General features: G+C 39.0%; 1 protein-coding gene across 12 annotated transcripts in view; it reads right to left on the bottom strand.

The window, feature by feature from the left end:
• CIITA (class II major histocompatibility complex transactivator) overlaps positions 1-8,999 on the bottom strand; it is a 30,259-nt gene extending 21,260 nt beyond the window's left edge. The window contains exons 1-6 of one of the 12 annotated variants that reach the window (XM_075164965.1): positions 8,702-8,993; positions 7,629-7,670; positions 3,050-3,207; positions 2,699-2,842; positions 832-960; positions 348-407 (exon numbers count right to left, since the gene is read on the bottom strand). In XM_075164965.1, coding sequence (XP_075021066.1) covers positions 348-407; positions 832-960; positions 2,699-2,825 — 316 coding nt within the window. In that variant the 5' untranslated portion in view covers positions 2,826-2,842; positions 3,050-3,207; positions 7,629-7,670; positions 8,702-8,993. Of the gene's footprint in view, positions 1-347; positions 408-831; positions 961-2,698; positions 2,843-3,049; positions 4,187-7,628; positions 7,671-8,438 lie in introns of those variants that run through there. The other 11 variants (XM_075164969.1, XM_075164957.1, XM_075164963.1 and 8 more) reach the window with 11 other exon arrangements.
• Positions 9,000-16,413: the final 7,414 nt, after the last annotated feature.

Genomic DNA, 16,413 nt, shown 5'->3' with positions numbered 1-16,413 from the left:
TTAATGAACTTATGTATATCATCCGTGTTGTGCTCAGAATAAGTCTGATGCTAATTGAGGGCATATATTGCACCAGACAGTTAAGCTGTGCATACTCTATGGCCATGGTGACACGATCAGCAACTTGGTCAGAGATAAAACTGCCATCTTTGAGAAAGGCCTGCAAAAATACAGAAAATCCTCAGAAGTTTGCCAAGAAAATCTTGGGACACAGTTCCCAGGGGGAAAGAAGAGGATACCAGATGTATAGAAGTCTTACTAGTGTTCAAATTGTGGGGATGAAATACAATGCAGATGTTAGCCAGAACAGTCACAGAGCAAATTAATCTCTGCCACATAAATCTCACCAAAAGTGTCTTCCACCTGCTTCTCCTGCTGATCTTTGAGCACATATTCTGCTAATTCAGCTAGCAAGAAGCAAAAAAAAAAAGGAACACATTAATGACACTGTACATTTCACAGTAAAACTCTTGTAAGCTTACCCTCATTAACAGAATTCTGCCGTATAAGCGAAATTGAAGAGTTAAATTAAGTTTTTCTTGTAAATTGTTGTTCAGGAAATAAAGAACACGAGAAAGGAGAAGTTGAGACAGGAAGTATTAAGCGGAAGGAGCCATTAATAGAGAGATTTTCCCCCAACAACCACAAGCTACTGTTCATCTCTTTCCCCACAATGCACAGGTTTAGGTACCCTGGCTAGATCTACCATGCATGAGGGACAGGCCTCTTGAGTATATGCTACTGCTTTAGACTGAAAACAAAATTTGTAAGAAATAGCTATAGCAAGTGATTGGAAAATAATTATTTAAAAAATAAAAATTGCTTTCATACCTATTCTAGCATAAGCTTCTATGGTGTTGGAACAGAGATACAGTTCATCCCCATTTTCACCATTTTCCATTGTACACAGGAAATCCATATTATTGAACTGATCATAGCTGCTGGCATCAACTTCAGAATCTAGAATTAAAAAGCAGTACACATTGGCTGAATGAATACCATAACCAAGGAGTAAAAAAACCAGATAGCAGGACATGCAGAAAAGGCAGATATGTTACTTCAGCGTAAGGCTTTGGCTCTTCATTGTATGTTGGCTAAGTAGGAATAGAACTGAACTCTTAGTAATTTATAGTCACCCAGAAATCAACACTTTTCTTCTGCTAAACTCTGAGACTTCATCCCTCTTAGTAAATAAAACAGTTCCCGAATCTGTTCTATGACATAAGGCCTATACGCATGGCCCAGACTCATCCATACTATTAAACCTTCTTATTCTTCAGGATATAGTGGTACCATCCAAATTCCCTGTTCAGAACGATGCTGGGTCCATGCTAACCCCTAAACAGCAGCTACAAATTGCCTGTGAAGCTGCTAGTTCGCCAAGGCCAAAAACATGCCAGGGACCATGCTAACATCTTCACAGCAGATATGTCCAGCTTTCAATAACTAGCGCCATGTCCTGACCATGTTCAATTTATCTACATCATCTCAGACATTGCTAAGGCTCAAAAGTATTCAAATCAGTGAAACATCTCTGATATAGCAAGAGTCAGTCCTTGATCCCTAATTCATCCTACTTTCAGTCACCAAGCAAGTAAGGCCATGGGAGTGAAGAAACACTCCTGCAGGTGTTATTAACAGTCAGAAGTTGAGACAGCAAAGCTCAACCTGGGAAATAATTAATCACAAAGATGATTCCAGATTCTGGTGCTCAGTTCTCCACTGATTTGCCCATGTACCTGCTGACACTGGTCACTCATGAAAGCAACAAGGATGTGAAGTGGTATCCTCCAATTTGGTAACGTTTTATATCTATTGGGCACAATAAATAGATATGAAGCTATAGGACTTCATATCTGGCATACATCTGATCTTCTTTCATTGCCACTCTCAACCCACAGTCCAGCCTGTTTGCTTAAAATAAGCTCAGCTATTGCTCCACAACACAGTCAGCAGCACAGGTACACTTTCATACTTCTATGCCAGCAAACTCAGGGAGAGCAGAATGTTACACAACCTCGACACAAATTCAGGAGCAGAAAGTTTGAGAGCCAGGGCAACCTCCTAATTTGATTATCTGTAGGAACTTACATGCAAGAAACTATCCTCTTTACGCCCTGGCCCTTCTGCTTTCTGCTCTATCACAGAATCATAAAATCATTGGGCTGTGCCCCCAAAAGCTGTAAAATGGCATCTGGTAATGAAAGTCCATTGTGTTGGTGCCTTAGGATCTCAGAAGGAAATGAAATGCTAGTTTGCTTGCAGACTGGCTTCATCACAAACTTATCTAAAAGTCTTTTGTTTTGCAAAGCTTTTGGCTTGAAACTACAAAAGTGTTGACAATTACACTTGACCAGCTTACGATAAGAACATTTGCAAATGAACTACTTACAGGAATGATATCCAAGCCAAAGACATTAGCTTCACACCTTGATGAGTGACATGTATAGTATGTTTGTTAGACTCACTGAGCAGGAAGCTGTAAATATGTACAGTTTTAAAAACATCATAGTTTCTGGAAGCAGTCACTATTTCATATACAGACACAGACACAGGTATCATATCGCAAGACCTAGCTTGAATTTAGTACAGCCATCATGATAAACTGCCATTAGATGGCTACGTAATTGAGAGAAGATGGTAATAACTTATAGCGTGATGACTAAATGGATCAAGCATTTTTTAGTGTTTTACTAACCTGCAGAGAAGTCACCTTCTTCATTTCCAGATGACTTAGGATCAAGGAGAGTATACAGATGCAATGGATCAATATCACTGTGCAGCAAATCAAGATAGCCATTTTCAGACACAAATGCTGAATCCATGATTTGTCTCTTGCTGTCTGAAATCAAATTGCAAAACACTTAGCTATGATAAAACCACAGCTTCTGTCTACCAAAACTACAAGTCCTGCACTGTGGCATTCTGTTGACAAGACATTGAGATCTTAAGGCTGTGGAACTGGTATTGCTTACCAAGTCTTGCGTTGAGTTATAACCCTGAGTTACTTAAACTTCTAGATCCAGATACAGCTTGCAGTGAGACTTACCTATTTTTTACTCCAACCAGGGCAGTCAGATACTGCAGTCTGACCTCCTGGACCAAAAGTGCCAAGTATTGAATAAGTTGCAACTCTTGTATTTTTATCAGGTTATATATATAAATGATGCAAGCACAGATCCAGCAGATATTGGGGAAATCGGTACACTGCAGTGAAGAGGATGGAAGAAGAATCCCATTCTTTACTGTCAGGACAATTTCTTCTCAGTGGAAGCAGCTTCTGGCTGGGATGCTACACCCAGTTCCTAAGCCCTGGAAGTGGCACTAGGAGGAAGTGCCACCTCAGTACAAGAAGGAACAGTGAAAGGTAGAACACTTATTTTATATAATTCTTTCCCAAACTATATAGTTGATTGTGTACAGAATGGCATGGTCACCTTAGGAATTAGTTTCTGGTAAACAGGGCACTCACTGACATTTTGGAATCTAACACAATTACTTTTTAATCAATTTTCTTTCCCCCTCAGAACTCATGCACGTACCTACTCATAAGTTGGGAATTGCTATAGCCTTTCAAGCAGAGTGCCATACAGTACCCAGACAAATCTGACCGATCTAAGGTGCTCCCTGCTCCAGTCACCCATGTTTATATGGGTGAGAACTGCTTAGACTGCTGCAGCTACATTTCTTGATAAAGTTTATCTCTTCCTCCACCTCGTTTTAAATCGCTTCTGTTTCCTTCCAGTTAGTACACAGGCACTAGAATAAGCTTAAACATTCCTTCCGGGTATTCCATAGGTAGTGGAATAACACTACTTGTTGGTTATTTGTCGTCTTTATCAAACTATTTCAAAATCAAATATTGGCTCCTCAGTGTTTACAGATCACTGATACGAATGCCACCTGGGCTGGTGATCCAACTAATTTACTCCACCATAATATTGAGATGCCAGCATGGAATGAACAACCAGCAAAATTTCCAGACCATATTCTGTTAAAATAGGTGTCCGCACACCACAACCATGAAAAGTTTCAGCTTGGCATCAAGCACCATATTTTGCAATGAAGGGTAGCTATAATACGGCTCTCAAATATTCTGCCTTTAGCAGAATGCCATTGACGTCCCTGGTTGCACGTCTACTTTCCTGTGCAAATGTGGAGCAACCTGCTGTACCATGAAGTCTACCTGCAACATGAAAAAAGAGAAATACAGCTAACACTGCAGCTCTGCTGAAAGAAGGCAGAGCAGACCTAGTCACACACTACCACATGCTGCTTTGTTATAAACTAATCTTCATTCCTCTTACCCCTCTTCAGAGTTGTCCCTCTGAACAGCTTGGAAATGGACCTCTCTGTGTTCTGCTGCAGAAGACACCATAATCTAGAGCCAGAACTTAGAAGAGCCGGTGGACACAGTGAGGTCTCATGAGTAGCAATAATCTACACTCAGGTAGTTCTCCTTTTTCATGTTGTGTGGCCTCATTACATTACCAAGATTACAAAAATTTGATATTATTGCCTGCCATGATATAAATGGAAAGCAGAAGTTGACAAACCTGCATGAGAACCAAGAATGAGGCTATAAACATACCAGATTAAATTTTCAGTTTGTTGCAACATTTTGCTTTGCCCCTTCCTTTGTTGAATTAACGTAAAATCTAAACTGAGTGGGGCCTTTTAGAATGCCAGGTTGCTGGACTTTATGAATAACGCTGTTGAAGCATTACCTCTGAGTCAATATAATTTTAGGGTTAGAGACAGAGAAGTAATTGGGCAGAAGCCATAAAGGGAATGCAAGACAGACAAATGCATCACTCCAAGTTCAGTGATTAGTAAACTGCTTGATTTCAGCAGACAAAGAAAAGGGCAAGTCCTATGGAAAGACACTAAGTAGGCCTACTTAATCTTCATGGAAATACTAAGCTTTAATTAAGCCATAGTCATAAGAGCTTCTGTAATTTTAAACCTTTCTTTCAATAGCATTTCCCAGTGGATAAATACATAAGTAATGCAAAATGTTTTCAGCTACACAGGTCAGGAAGTCAGGAAGCAACCAAGAGGAAGTCTTGCCGGTGCCAAGTCCGGCTAGAGAGCTGAAAATTAGAACGTAAAATTAGAACGCTATAACCCAGGAGCACAGGAGAAACATAGCCTTCTACCTTGGGAAGAATGAAGATTGCCACTCTTTCAGGAATGAAAAACTTGATTACCTGTCTTTTTTGTTTCATTGGTCTGAATGGCCCTCAGCTTACCCTCTTTTTTCTTCATAACTTTGGTTTTGACACTATACATATTTATACATAGCCATCTTTCTATTGACTACACTGGATTTGGGATGCTGTGATTTCTTTCTGTAGCTGAACCAACAAATTCTTAATAGCAGCTGTGCTTTGCTGCATTAAAATCATGGTGCCACCATGGAAAGCACTCTGTCCAAGGGTGCAGGAAAAAAGAAGTGAGTTTTTGAAAGATGAAAATTTCTATGCCAAGAGAGCCAGAGGCAAGGAGAATTACATCTCAGGGACAGCAAGCGTTACGCTGCGTATTGTAACTGGAGCACACAAAACAAAACCATATGTTACCAAGCTTGTTTACAACAGCAATTCCTTTCCCAGGGCTTCCCCTGTTTTCTCACAGCACCCCAGCAGTCCCCTGTCTGAGATCAAAGATGAATAAGCTCTATACTGCTCAGCACTTTCTCTGTTGTTTCATACATGATTTTAACTTAGTTTACTGATAATACATTCCCTTTGAGGTCCCATACAGTGCTGCCAAAATGGGGGTTTGGCACATTTTCACATCAGAGGACTAAAAAATTTTGTAATAATTTCTGTGTTAGGGCTGTGAACACTAGAGCCAGCTCTCAGCGGGAGGAAGACAGACCCCGCACGGACCTGCAAAACAAAGGACTGAAGCCCCCAGGGATGCCTGTGCTCTCCTTTGCGGCAGGCCCCCAGGCACAAAGTGCATGTGCTGGGTGGGGGGAAAACAGGTCGTACTTCTGAATGTCTTTCCATACCATTCAAAAAATTCAATCCTTTATTGTTTGGACACTGGTTAAGACAGATTTTTTTTCTTTAAATCTTTAAATCACACCTCCTTTCTCCAGCAGCCTATACACTTCAGCTGCATCACTATATTCGGTAGACCTGTGTTCCCTTTGTATTACCTCAGCAATGACTCGGTGCACACCTGCTACAGTAAAGTTTCTACTGAGGATGCAGTTGTTTTAGCGCTGTATTCTGCATATACAGCACAACAATATGATTCACTTCTAAGACTCTCAATGCTTTTTTCAATGCTCTTTCAGAGTCCAAGTGATACCATATGAATTGAAAATGCTGGAAAAGTAGTAAAAGAAATAGCGAATATCACCATACCAGGACAAAGAATCCAGTTAAAGAAGCAGCAGGTGTTCACTTAAATCACATACAAGCCTTAAGAGTTAGACGGGGCATTTTAGATTTCTAAAGATAAGGGAGGTGATTGTGATTTATTATTTTGCCCCAAAAATTTGATTTAACCAAGTCTTATATTTTAAAGGATCAACATGTTAAAGACTCCAGGCAATGGGGTCTGCTACTAACTAAAATCAAATGGTAACTAAGAGAACGGAGACGGATTATACAGACAATAATGTAACATTTACTCCAAAAATAAGGTGGATACTTCTGAGGAGAAGTTTGTTAGGGGGTTTCCTTTCCAAAACTCTGTTGACATCTGAATTGACAGGTAATAAAATAATCTCCCACATGAGTATAGAGGTTAAGAAAACGAAAATATGTAAAGTCATTCCAGGAACAGAGGAAACCCCCCTGCAATTTAATTTTTGTACCAGTTTTGGAAGGTGAGGATAATTCATAGAAAAGAGTAGTAGTGCCATACAAATCACACATTTTTTAACCAGAGAATGACATAACATTACAGCTCCAAGTCTTAGATTACAGAAAAATAAGAGCGCGGGACTGCTGTGAAGACAGGAGGTTGAAAAATTAAACACAAAGATTGCTGAAGAAATGTTATTTTCTCCCAATACCCCAGACCCATTAAGTGCTACACATGAATCTGAGTGAAGCAAGCTGACAAAACCCAGGTTATATCAAACTTTAAATAAGGAGTCCAGTGAAACACTGGTACTTTGAGCTAAAAGCTCAGAATCATCAGCCACAATTTTAAAGCCTTTTTTTTTAGGCAACTTTAGAAAGTCTCCTCTCTTCTTCTGCACCCCTCAAAGGTTATGTCATTGTGCACAACACACAGATCACAAGGCACGGATGCGTTTCCTGGCTTTTGTCGCAGGCAGTGTTTTGGGGCAATGCTCTCTGGGAGGTGGGTAAGCCAGCAGCAAGGAGGGATGAAGTCCCCTCTATGCTACAGTCACTGTTTCCCTTTCCTTTCCCCAAATCCATCAGTAACAATTCCTCTGCTCCACAGGTACCAAACAGATTTTCCTTTCAGAGATGTCCTGATTATTCGTAAACTGCAAGTAATGGTGCTCAATTTATATTTAGCTTTGAAGGTTTTAGTTTCTATTTCAGATCTATGAAAGGTTTATACATCTGAAAGCAACTTTTCCTGTTGTATTACCCGATTTAATAAAAGATACGACTTTTACCGACAGTCTTTACCTTGCCGATGGAGTGGTGTGTTACTTTCCATGGCTTTATAGTCTAAAAAGGAAGAAGAACAGAGATGATGCTGGAAAAAAGCTGCTCTATATCCTGCCACATTTTCCTTTGTCTCCCTTAAAGATGAGTTTAAAGAAGTTAGAAAAAGTATAAATATCAGGTAAAAGGAGCTTCTGCCTTTCAATGAACTTAGCTGAATAGTGACCAACACAACAGGTAAAAGAAATGTTACTAGCCTTGTGCTGGAGACAGGCTATTAGGCAGACTAATAATGTACTGTCCTGCAGGTGTCAGAGTTGAGATTTGAGAGCAGAATTTGCCTTTTCATATCCAGTATCGCCTCATGTGTCACAGCTGTGCCCAGCTCTCCCATCCCAGCAGCAAGAGCTGCACCGCAGACACCTTGCCTATAAGCTTTTTTGGCAGAAAAAGTACATTTGCACTCAGAGACTTTCTTCAAGACAGAATCTCAGCCCTCCCTCCTAAATGGGAAAGTAAAGCGCTAGGTTGTCTTGCCAGATCTGCGAAAAAAATGGAAATAAGCCAGTTTCTCCCAATGATCCTCAGTTTCACTTTCTGTAAGAGCAACATTTACCAAAAAACAAGCACATTCTTCACAAAGTCTGAAACAAACTACAGCAACCTTTTGAGCAAGTAACAGGGCTAGGCACAAAACAAAATCGCTAAAAATTCTCCAAAATTTCACCTGCATTCAGACTTCATCCTACTAATATTTCAAGCAATGCAAGTCCAGATACTGACACACTGTAGCTACCGATATCTACAAAAGGTAAGATTAGATGCATTTACCATGACAAAAGCGCTGCATTCAAGAGTTGAGGAAAAACTGACCTTAGGAAACTGGACAGTTCCTGTTCTTCCACTCTGGATTCAGTACGAAAAAATGAGGATAGCTGCTATCACTGCCCAGGGCTTATAGAAAGTCACACCAGAAAGGAGGAAATGAGCTAGACCAGTCACTGCAGGAAAGTTAAAGGCTCAAGGGGAATTCCAAACCGGAAAATTAAGAGGAACCTCCCTTCTAGCAACCCCTGTATAAAAAGTACTCTTACCTTTACCAGTCACTTGTCACCAGTAAGAGGAGCTTGCACTTGTCACTAGTTAGGAACAGATTGAATTATTCGGTTGGAAACCAAAATTGGATGAGAGCTGGTGGTAACAATTGCTGGTGCTCCCCAGAATTCTTCCTCTCCTTTTTTATTCCAGTTCAAATCTGTCCCAAAGTCATGCTGTTAAACAGTCCATCAGTAAGAACAAAGCAAGTAGCATGCGGGCACTCTTACCTTGCAGCTCCATTTGGTGTAACAGAAGTGAAAGTATTTCGTTCACATGTTCACAGATTCTACCAATACAAAATTAGTTTGGTATCTTGTGCAAGTGTCTTTTGCCATTGGCCCAAAATGACAAGTAGGATGTTCTACGAAACAGGAGTTTGTAAATCTTGTCTGGCTTACACATGGTGTTCAGGGTTTGCTTGTAGCAGCATCTGACAGAATGTTTATTCATCTAATCATCACCCTGCCAGTGCCTACCTGGCGTAAGACAACCAACCTTTTGAAAAACAACTTCATTTTTGACTGTTCCTATCATGATGCTTGTAGATGCTTCTGTGTGGCTCTGCAAGCTTATTTGCCTATTTTTCTATTTTTTATCATGCATAGACCTACACAAATTAGAAATTAATTATGAAAGAGAATATATTCTCAAGTGAGCAAATACTTTTTGTAGTATTATTCCATTGGCTATAGCTTATAACAAAAGTTCCACCAGAGTCTGAAGGGGAAATGAAGGAAGCGGGATTTGATGAAGTCAATGACATCCAGAACTTGCCGGTTCAGTAAGGCAAGTTTTTAATCAGCTGCTTGGTAACAAATGGCTTCTGCACAAGGCAGCAGGTCCTATAAGCAAAGAAGCTGCTGACCTGTGTAAGCCTTTTCCCTTTGCACTTCCACCAGGTTCCATGGAACATGCTCACTGAGAAGAGATAAAGCTGTTTCCTTCCTGGGAGTGGCTGATCTGTTCCCAGTATTGAAAGAGATACGGGGCCCAGCCTGCGATGCAGAGCACTAGCCTCTTCAGGTTCTCTAACCAGCCAGGCAGCTGTGTTCTTGGAATTCCTCTACGCACATTAGAAGAAAAGCAACATCTTGGTATAACAGCATTCAGAGCAGAAAATAAGGAAAGGCTGCACAAATACAGATTCTGTACTTTAGTGCTCTGTTTTGATAGGAGACGATAATACAATCGCTGCATGAGAAATCCCTACAAAATTCAAGAGGGTTATTTGTTAGCCCTATTCTAATGTGCAGCACAACCCCACAAATTATAAGCTCCTTTACCAGCCCTGCAGACAGATTTCTTTACCAGCTTCTAAGGCTGTAATCCCATGAGGCGATCTATATACTTCAAGAGCAAAAGGTTGGGGAACAAAAGAGCTCAGCTGTTTACTCTGATTCCAGTTTGTAACTGCAGCAAAAACGGGTTGTCCACTTTTTGTACAACACCCATAGCTGCTTAGAAACAGCAGAAAGGAATTGCTGGACCAAATCAGAGTACTGGTTCATCTAGTGGACTAGTCTATAAAGACGGTCTTAGAGACAGAGGAAGAGGAGACTGGAAAACAAGAGGCTGTGAGACAGCTGAGAACCGCCTAAGCTTCTCAGGTGACCATCAGCTTCTTTGCTTCAATGTTTCCTGATACACTGCCCTACTGCAAAAGGAGGGAACAGAACATATTGATTAGTATTGGAAGCACTGCAAAATGGATGTCAATAGCAAGAAGGGGAAAGCTGGGACTTTTTTGTTCAGAAACTGTAAAGATCTGTTTTGTGGCAGAAGAAATAGTTGCAAAACTATTAAGTAGTTAGTGAGAAACCTGCTGATATCAGTCTGTTCCTGACCCGAGTTTTCTTTGCAAGGCTTTTTCAGAGTGAAACAATGATTGAACACAAGGCTGAAAAATTAACACATTTCAAAAAGAAAGTCAGAGAGAATTTGCTTCAAAGGAAGCTGAAGTCTTTAATACAATTTGAGTCATTTCCTGCTGAATTAATATCTTTGAAACGATTTTTTTAAGCCCATCTTTACTACAAAATCTAGAGAACAATGACAATGGTTGAACATGAGATGAAGACTAATGCTTCTTCTGATGCACTTCAGCTTCCTTCTGTCATGTCTCAGATAAACGCAGGCTTTGTGACAGAGATACAGAGTGAGGCATGACAGGATCAAGATCTTTGAATGGAGATTTTAGGTACTACCATTACAAAAATGAGAAGGAGCAGGTATCTTTTCAAGTACTTCAGGGTTTTAATTAAAAGTAGAAATCAGACTATATATACTCCCAGTATAAGTGACACCAGGCCACTTGCTCTGATATTCTACATTTAAAATATGAGTTCTTGGCATTAATTTGAATGTGTATAATAATAGAGTTAAAATCTTCCAGGTTAATATTTTGCCCTCTCATGAACTATCTTAATTTTTTTCCCCAACATTTCCTCTTATACTTTCATCCATGCCTTGAGAAGTGATGTCCAATACTGTATTTTAGGAGAGGAAAAAATTTATACCCCTCACAATGTTGCAGCCCAAGGTCCTTCCATCAGTTTTACAGGACTACCCCAATATTATACTAAGTATTCTTTTACTCTCCTTTTACAGTTGCTTGGTTTTGTGAAAGTAATTCTGAATGCTATAATTTAAGCTGGGGTTCTGTCATTTTACATAGGATGGACAATGTTAGGATTGTCCCAGAGTTATCCCTGTTTTCCAACATATACATTAATCCTCTTGTGGGTCAGACTAAAAAGTGAGTTTACTGCCTCAGAATTATAAGGTGTCTGCATTTTTATCTCTCCTGCTGCCCATTAAAAACCTCAAAACTCTTGAATCCAGCCTCATAAGTCATTAAGTACTTACCCTCCCTAAATCTGCAGCAGTCTTTGTAGACAGTGCAACTTTGTTGCTTACAGACATCTGGAATTTAAAGTGGAGAGCATTCCTCCCATATGTGATTGAAAAAGGTAAGAGATTTCCCTATATGAGTTGCCAGCATGGGCCATGAACAAAAGCTACTCAGATTATCAATGGTTGGTATGTCAGTTGAGAAAAACTGACCTTATCATGGTCTCTTTAATCTACTTTGCATTTCTGGTTCTGCAAAAGGTGGCAAAGAACAAATTTTATTATGGCCTGGCTATGAAAATGGGTATCCGGTAGCTATCCTGAATGAGTGGATCTCTTTTTAGCTGTTCTTGCGTTACATTCTGCTCTCTTCTCTTCCCCACCTGCTCTCCACTGATGTACTTTGCACTATGCCACAATGCAATCTCAAAATGCAATAAACAAAAGTAAATCTTTAACAAAGCAAAAAAGAAAAAAAAGCTGATTTACCAGAAATGTACTTGCTTCCTGTTGGCTCATTATCTGTCATGTTTTGAGGCTTACTGCCATAGAGGTTTAAACAACAGAGGGGAACCAAAGTGTTCAAGTACAGGTCCCATTTTTCCACAAATGTCAGAGATATCTTCCTTGCGAGGTCCTCCCTGTCTTTTTCATGGAGCAAGGCTTGGTGGTACTCCTTGGATATCACATCTTCTTTCAGCATGAGGTTAAGCAATGCATGGTCATCAGAAGCTGTAGCAGTTGAAAGAATCTTCCTTACTCTAGGCAGGATCTCCTTAAAGAGATTCATACCTGCATCTGAAGACGTTTGAAGGAGGTCTGAGCAAAATCTGAATTGTTTCAATAAAATAAAAAAAACCCCACTCAGTCAGCATCAAAAAGATGAAGTGAAAAATAAAAGTTAAGAGACTTTGGCCTGCAATAGCAGAGGTATTTCCTCATTTGATTAAGCCTTTAAATAACATTTCCAACAACAAATAACTTCTTGATGAAATGACACAACAGCACAATCCTTTCAAGCATCCATAAAACACGATTTTCCAATCAGCAACATGGTCACCTGAAAAAATAATAAAAAAAAAAATTTATCCCATTAAAGAAGGATTGCTATAGGTGGATCTTTGTCTCCTGGCCAAGGTGGAGTGTGGGCCCATTAGTGGGCCCAGCAAGGTCATTGCTGAATCGGAACAGTACCAAAAGCTTCAGCACAAAACACATCCTCTGCAAGAGTGACAGGTTTAAAACTTGGAGATTCCAATGTAAGATTAGAGATTAGGTTGTGAATAAATTCTGCTTTCATGGAAGTCAAATGGGTTAGAACCAGAGTAAAAACTCTGGGGTAAAAAATTATCCCAAATCTGGCTCTGGTTTCTGAAGTTATTAGGAAGAAAAATAAGTAGGAAACAAGTTGGGCATGACTTCCGTATATTCTTATTCAAAGTTACCATACTTACATCCTAAGGGGCAGACACTTTAAGTTAAATTCTTTAAACAGAACAGTTTTCAAATCTCCAGTTTAAATAAGTAGCAAATCTTCCATACCACCAAACACAATGTTAAAATACAGCTCCAAACCTACTACAATCTGAGCCCTCAACTGAACTCAAAACTATTAAGAAGTCTTTTTTAATATTGCCTTCTTGAGTCATTTCTTGCTCTTCTGTTGTAGAGCTGAAGACTAGGCAACGTCTAATTAGGGCACTTCAAAGACTTCTACATGCAATTAATAGTGTCTTACCTTTGTCATAAGAACATTTTCTAACAGAGAGTAAAATAAAGAATGGGTGCCTTCAGACTGGATAACTTTAAAAAGAAAAAAACCCAAGCGTTCCGTAAGAGCAGCGTAAAAAGAACACAGCAAATTAACTTGATCAGATCAGTAAAATGTATATCTACAAGTAGAGTATTTTTTTTTGTTAAGAGCGCAAAGAATTAACCAGTCTTCTATATTGTGACCGCCTGCACGACACAGAATAAATCTACAAAGCCAACATCAAAAGGCAGAATATAATTAGTTACTAGAACATTTATGTGTTTAACATAAGCACCTCTGAGCCAAATATGAACATCAGTCATGTTGTAAGCAAAAATAAGGTATATAATTTATGAGCTGCGTTAACTAGATTCTATTAACATGGTTCTTATTCATAGTAGCTGCATCTGCTAACAGCAATTTATTAAATATGCAAAGTAAACTACCAATTTTGCCGAGATATAAAAAAATACTGTAAATGAAACTAATATTCTCATCTATACAACTTTTTAAAGGCCACATGTTTTACATTTCCACATCTTTGATCATGAAAATGCATTTTATGAGGCTCAAATAGATAAAAATTAATATCTAAAATTCTAAATAATAATTCTAAAATATCTAAATTCTATCCAGTGCTTCCTAATGCTGATTTATTTTCCTTATACCTATTTAAAACTTTCTACTTAATCATCTGTACAATGTTTTACAGTGTTTAGGCATTGTTACTCTTTGGGGAAGAGCACTTCAGTGTTTTAGAATAGAAGCAATAGCGTTATAAAGATGGCAGTGGCTAAATAAACAGTTACCAACTACTAACAATTCAGTTTATACTATATTTTTCTTCTACTTTGTTTTTAGATACCTGATTGTTATAGCAGAACCTACAGCCTTGAAATGAATACTGGGGCAAAATTTCTAGGGCTGTCTGGGGGCTTATAGATGGGATCTTTAAAATCCAGTCTGCTACACAGCTGCCTAAACAAGCCTGTAGGCTGAGTATGGGATGAGTATTCAAATATAATCTAAATATTTTTCTCTTTATTTCCTACTAGGTTTTACTACCTTGAATATTGCCATGATTTCTTTTCACCGTTGGATACATTTGAAAGTGGAGCAATAATTCCACCTAGTAAGAAACAATGCACTGAGAGGAACTTGCTAAATCTTTATAAAACTTTTAAGTACACTACTGCAAATTCTGGTTAAGATCCAAAATATCTCTGTAGAATAACAAGAATTTGCTGCTTTTTCCAAACATTCACGTTTATGTTCAATATCAGGAAGTGCATGCAAAACACTGGAAAAATAAGTTATCTCATTATCTAATAGTATGATTTTGACTTTCAGTGCAGGTAGGTAACAAGTTTTACTGTAACTATATAAATGGCAACTGAGAAAAGAAGATTAATTTATTTTCCTTATGGAATGTCTCCATTATTTGGCCAGGGAGATTTTCAGAAACCTTTCTCAGCATCATCAGTCACATTCAAGGCGCCTCTAGGCAGCAGTTCTCCTGACTAAGAAGTCTCCTTCTTGATGGGAAGTGGAGAGTTTAAGCCACATGAAAAGCTGTGTATTAAAAGAAGAAACTCAATTTAAACTGTAATCCTCAGCCAGTCTCTGCAACTCAATGTCCTGCTGCACCTTAGCTCTGCAAAAGCCAGATACAGAAAGCCTTGCTCAGTGCTCCAGGGCATAAGTGTGGTTGACTGTGAGGGGATATAATAATGTGGGAATGGTAGATTTCTTTTCGTGCGGGAAGAACTTCCCTCCATAGGATAGTTCCCTCCAGAAGGAGACAAGCAAGTGAGCAAATACCTTGTGATACGTCATCATGATTGCCACTTAAACATGAGAAAAGCAGATTTTCTGCAATTCTGCACCTTAAGCAATTTCCACCTGCAAATGTGCCCAGGCAAAGTTCACTATCAATAGGAGATTTATAGGCTTTTCAACCCAAATACAATATTGTTTCTTCTGTTATGTCTAGATTTGAGACAGATCAAAAGTGGTATTGCCTTTGCATAGGTGTTAAGATATAAAGATTTCAGGTTGATTCCCGTTTTACTCTTCCCACATGTTTTAAGGATTCCTGAGGAGTTTTCCAAAAAGATCATCATCTGGGAGGAAGCGTGGTTTCTATACAGCTGTCCCTGGCTTTTTCTGGGTTATAGGCAAACATACCAAGCAATAATGTGCTAAAAGTAGTCCGCCTTTGACCTCAAAACTGATCATCTTATAGCTAAGGCCAAAATAAGGCAATGGGGACTACAGTGGCTTAAGCTTTGAAAACTTGATTCCAGTTCTAGTGCTGCTACAGTTCTAATTTGCAATTTTGAGACAATAATTAAATGTGATTTCTATTTCTGCTTTTGTTTTTGTATTTGAATAAATAAAAAAAAATTCTTACTATCTTGACACTAGATCAAATCTACTAAGGCTCATGACATACCCAGATGCCAGGTACTGAAGGATGTAATAACCTGGCCTACACTGGAACACTTTCAGCTGCTTCACTGTCCCTAGGGAAAACAGCGAAATGAATTGCTAAGATTTTACTAAGATTATTTGGATTTCAAAATTAGCTGTAGACTTTGGGCAGCATCAATTTACTCAGAAGTGATACTTCCTCTCAATGCAGAGAAATCAAAAGCACGAGTTCTCCTTTTTAACTAACGTTCCTCTTTAAAATCTATCATAGCACAAACAATGTGTGTGAAAAAGAGAACTAAGTCAGGCTGTACATTTTTACTATTTGTTGCTTCTTACGTTGCTATTGTTTAGCACTTTCTATAGCTAAGGCATGTCTTTTCCTTTGGACTTTGAGAGGAAGACTACCAAGACGACCCTTAAAAAGAGATACAGCTGCTATGAAACATCACTCTTATCTACATAAGCTGTGTGTCCGTTAAAGAGAATCCTTAGAACAGGAAGGGAAGTTGTGCAGTTGAATACATACGTTCATCTGCAAAGCAAAGTAGTGAAATGCTGATACCTATATATTATACAGGCTTAAGTCATTACAATCGGAAAGTAGGGAAATTTGTTAAATAGACTTTCCAGTGTATGAAAAATTGCTCAACCAGCAGTACGTCAAAGCTA

Source organism: Calonectris borealis, chromosome 16 (genome assembly GCF_964195595.1).
Source record: "Calonectris borealis chromosome 16, bCalBor7.hap1.2, whole genome shotgun sequence".
Classification (NCBI taxonomy): domain Eukaryota; kingdom Metazoa; phylum Chordata; class Aves; order Procellariiformes; family Procellariidae; genus Calonectris; species Calonectris borealis.
This window is presented reverse-complemented; position numbering and strand designations above follow the sequence as displayed.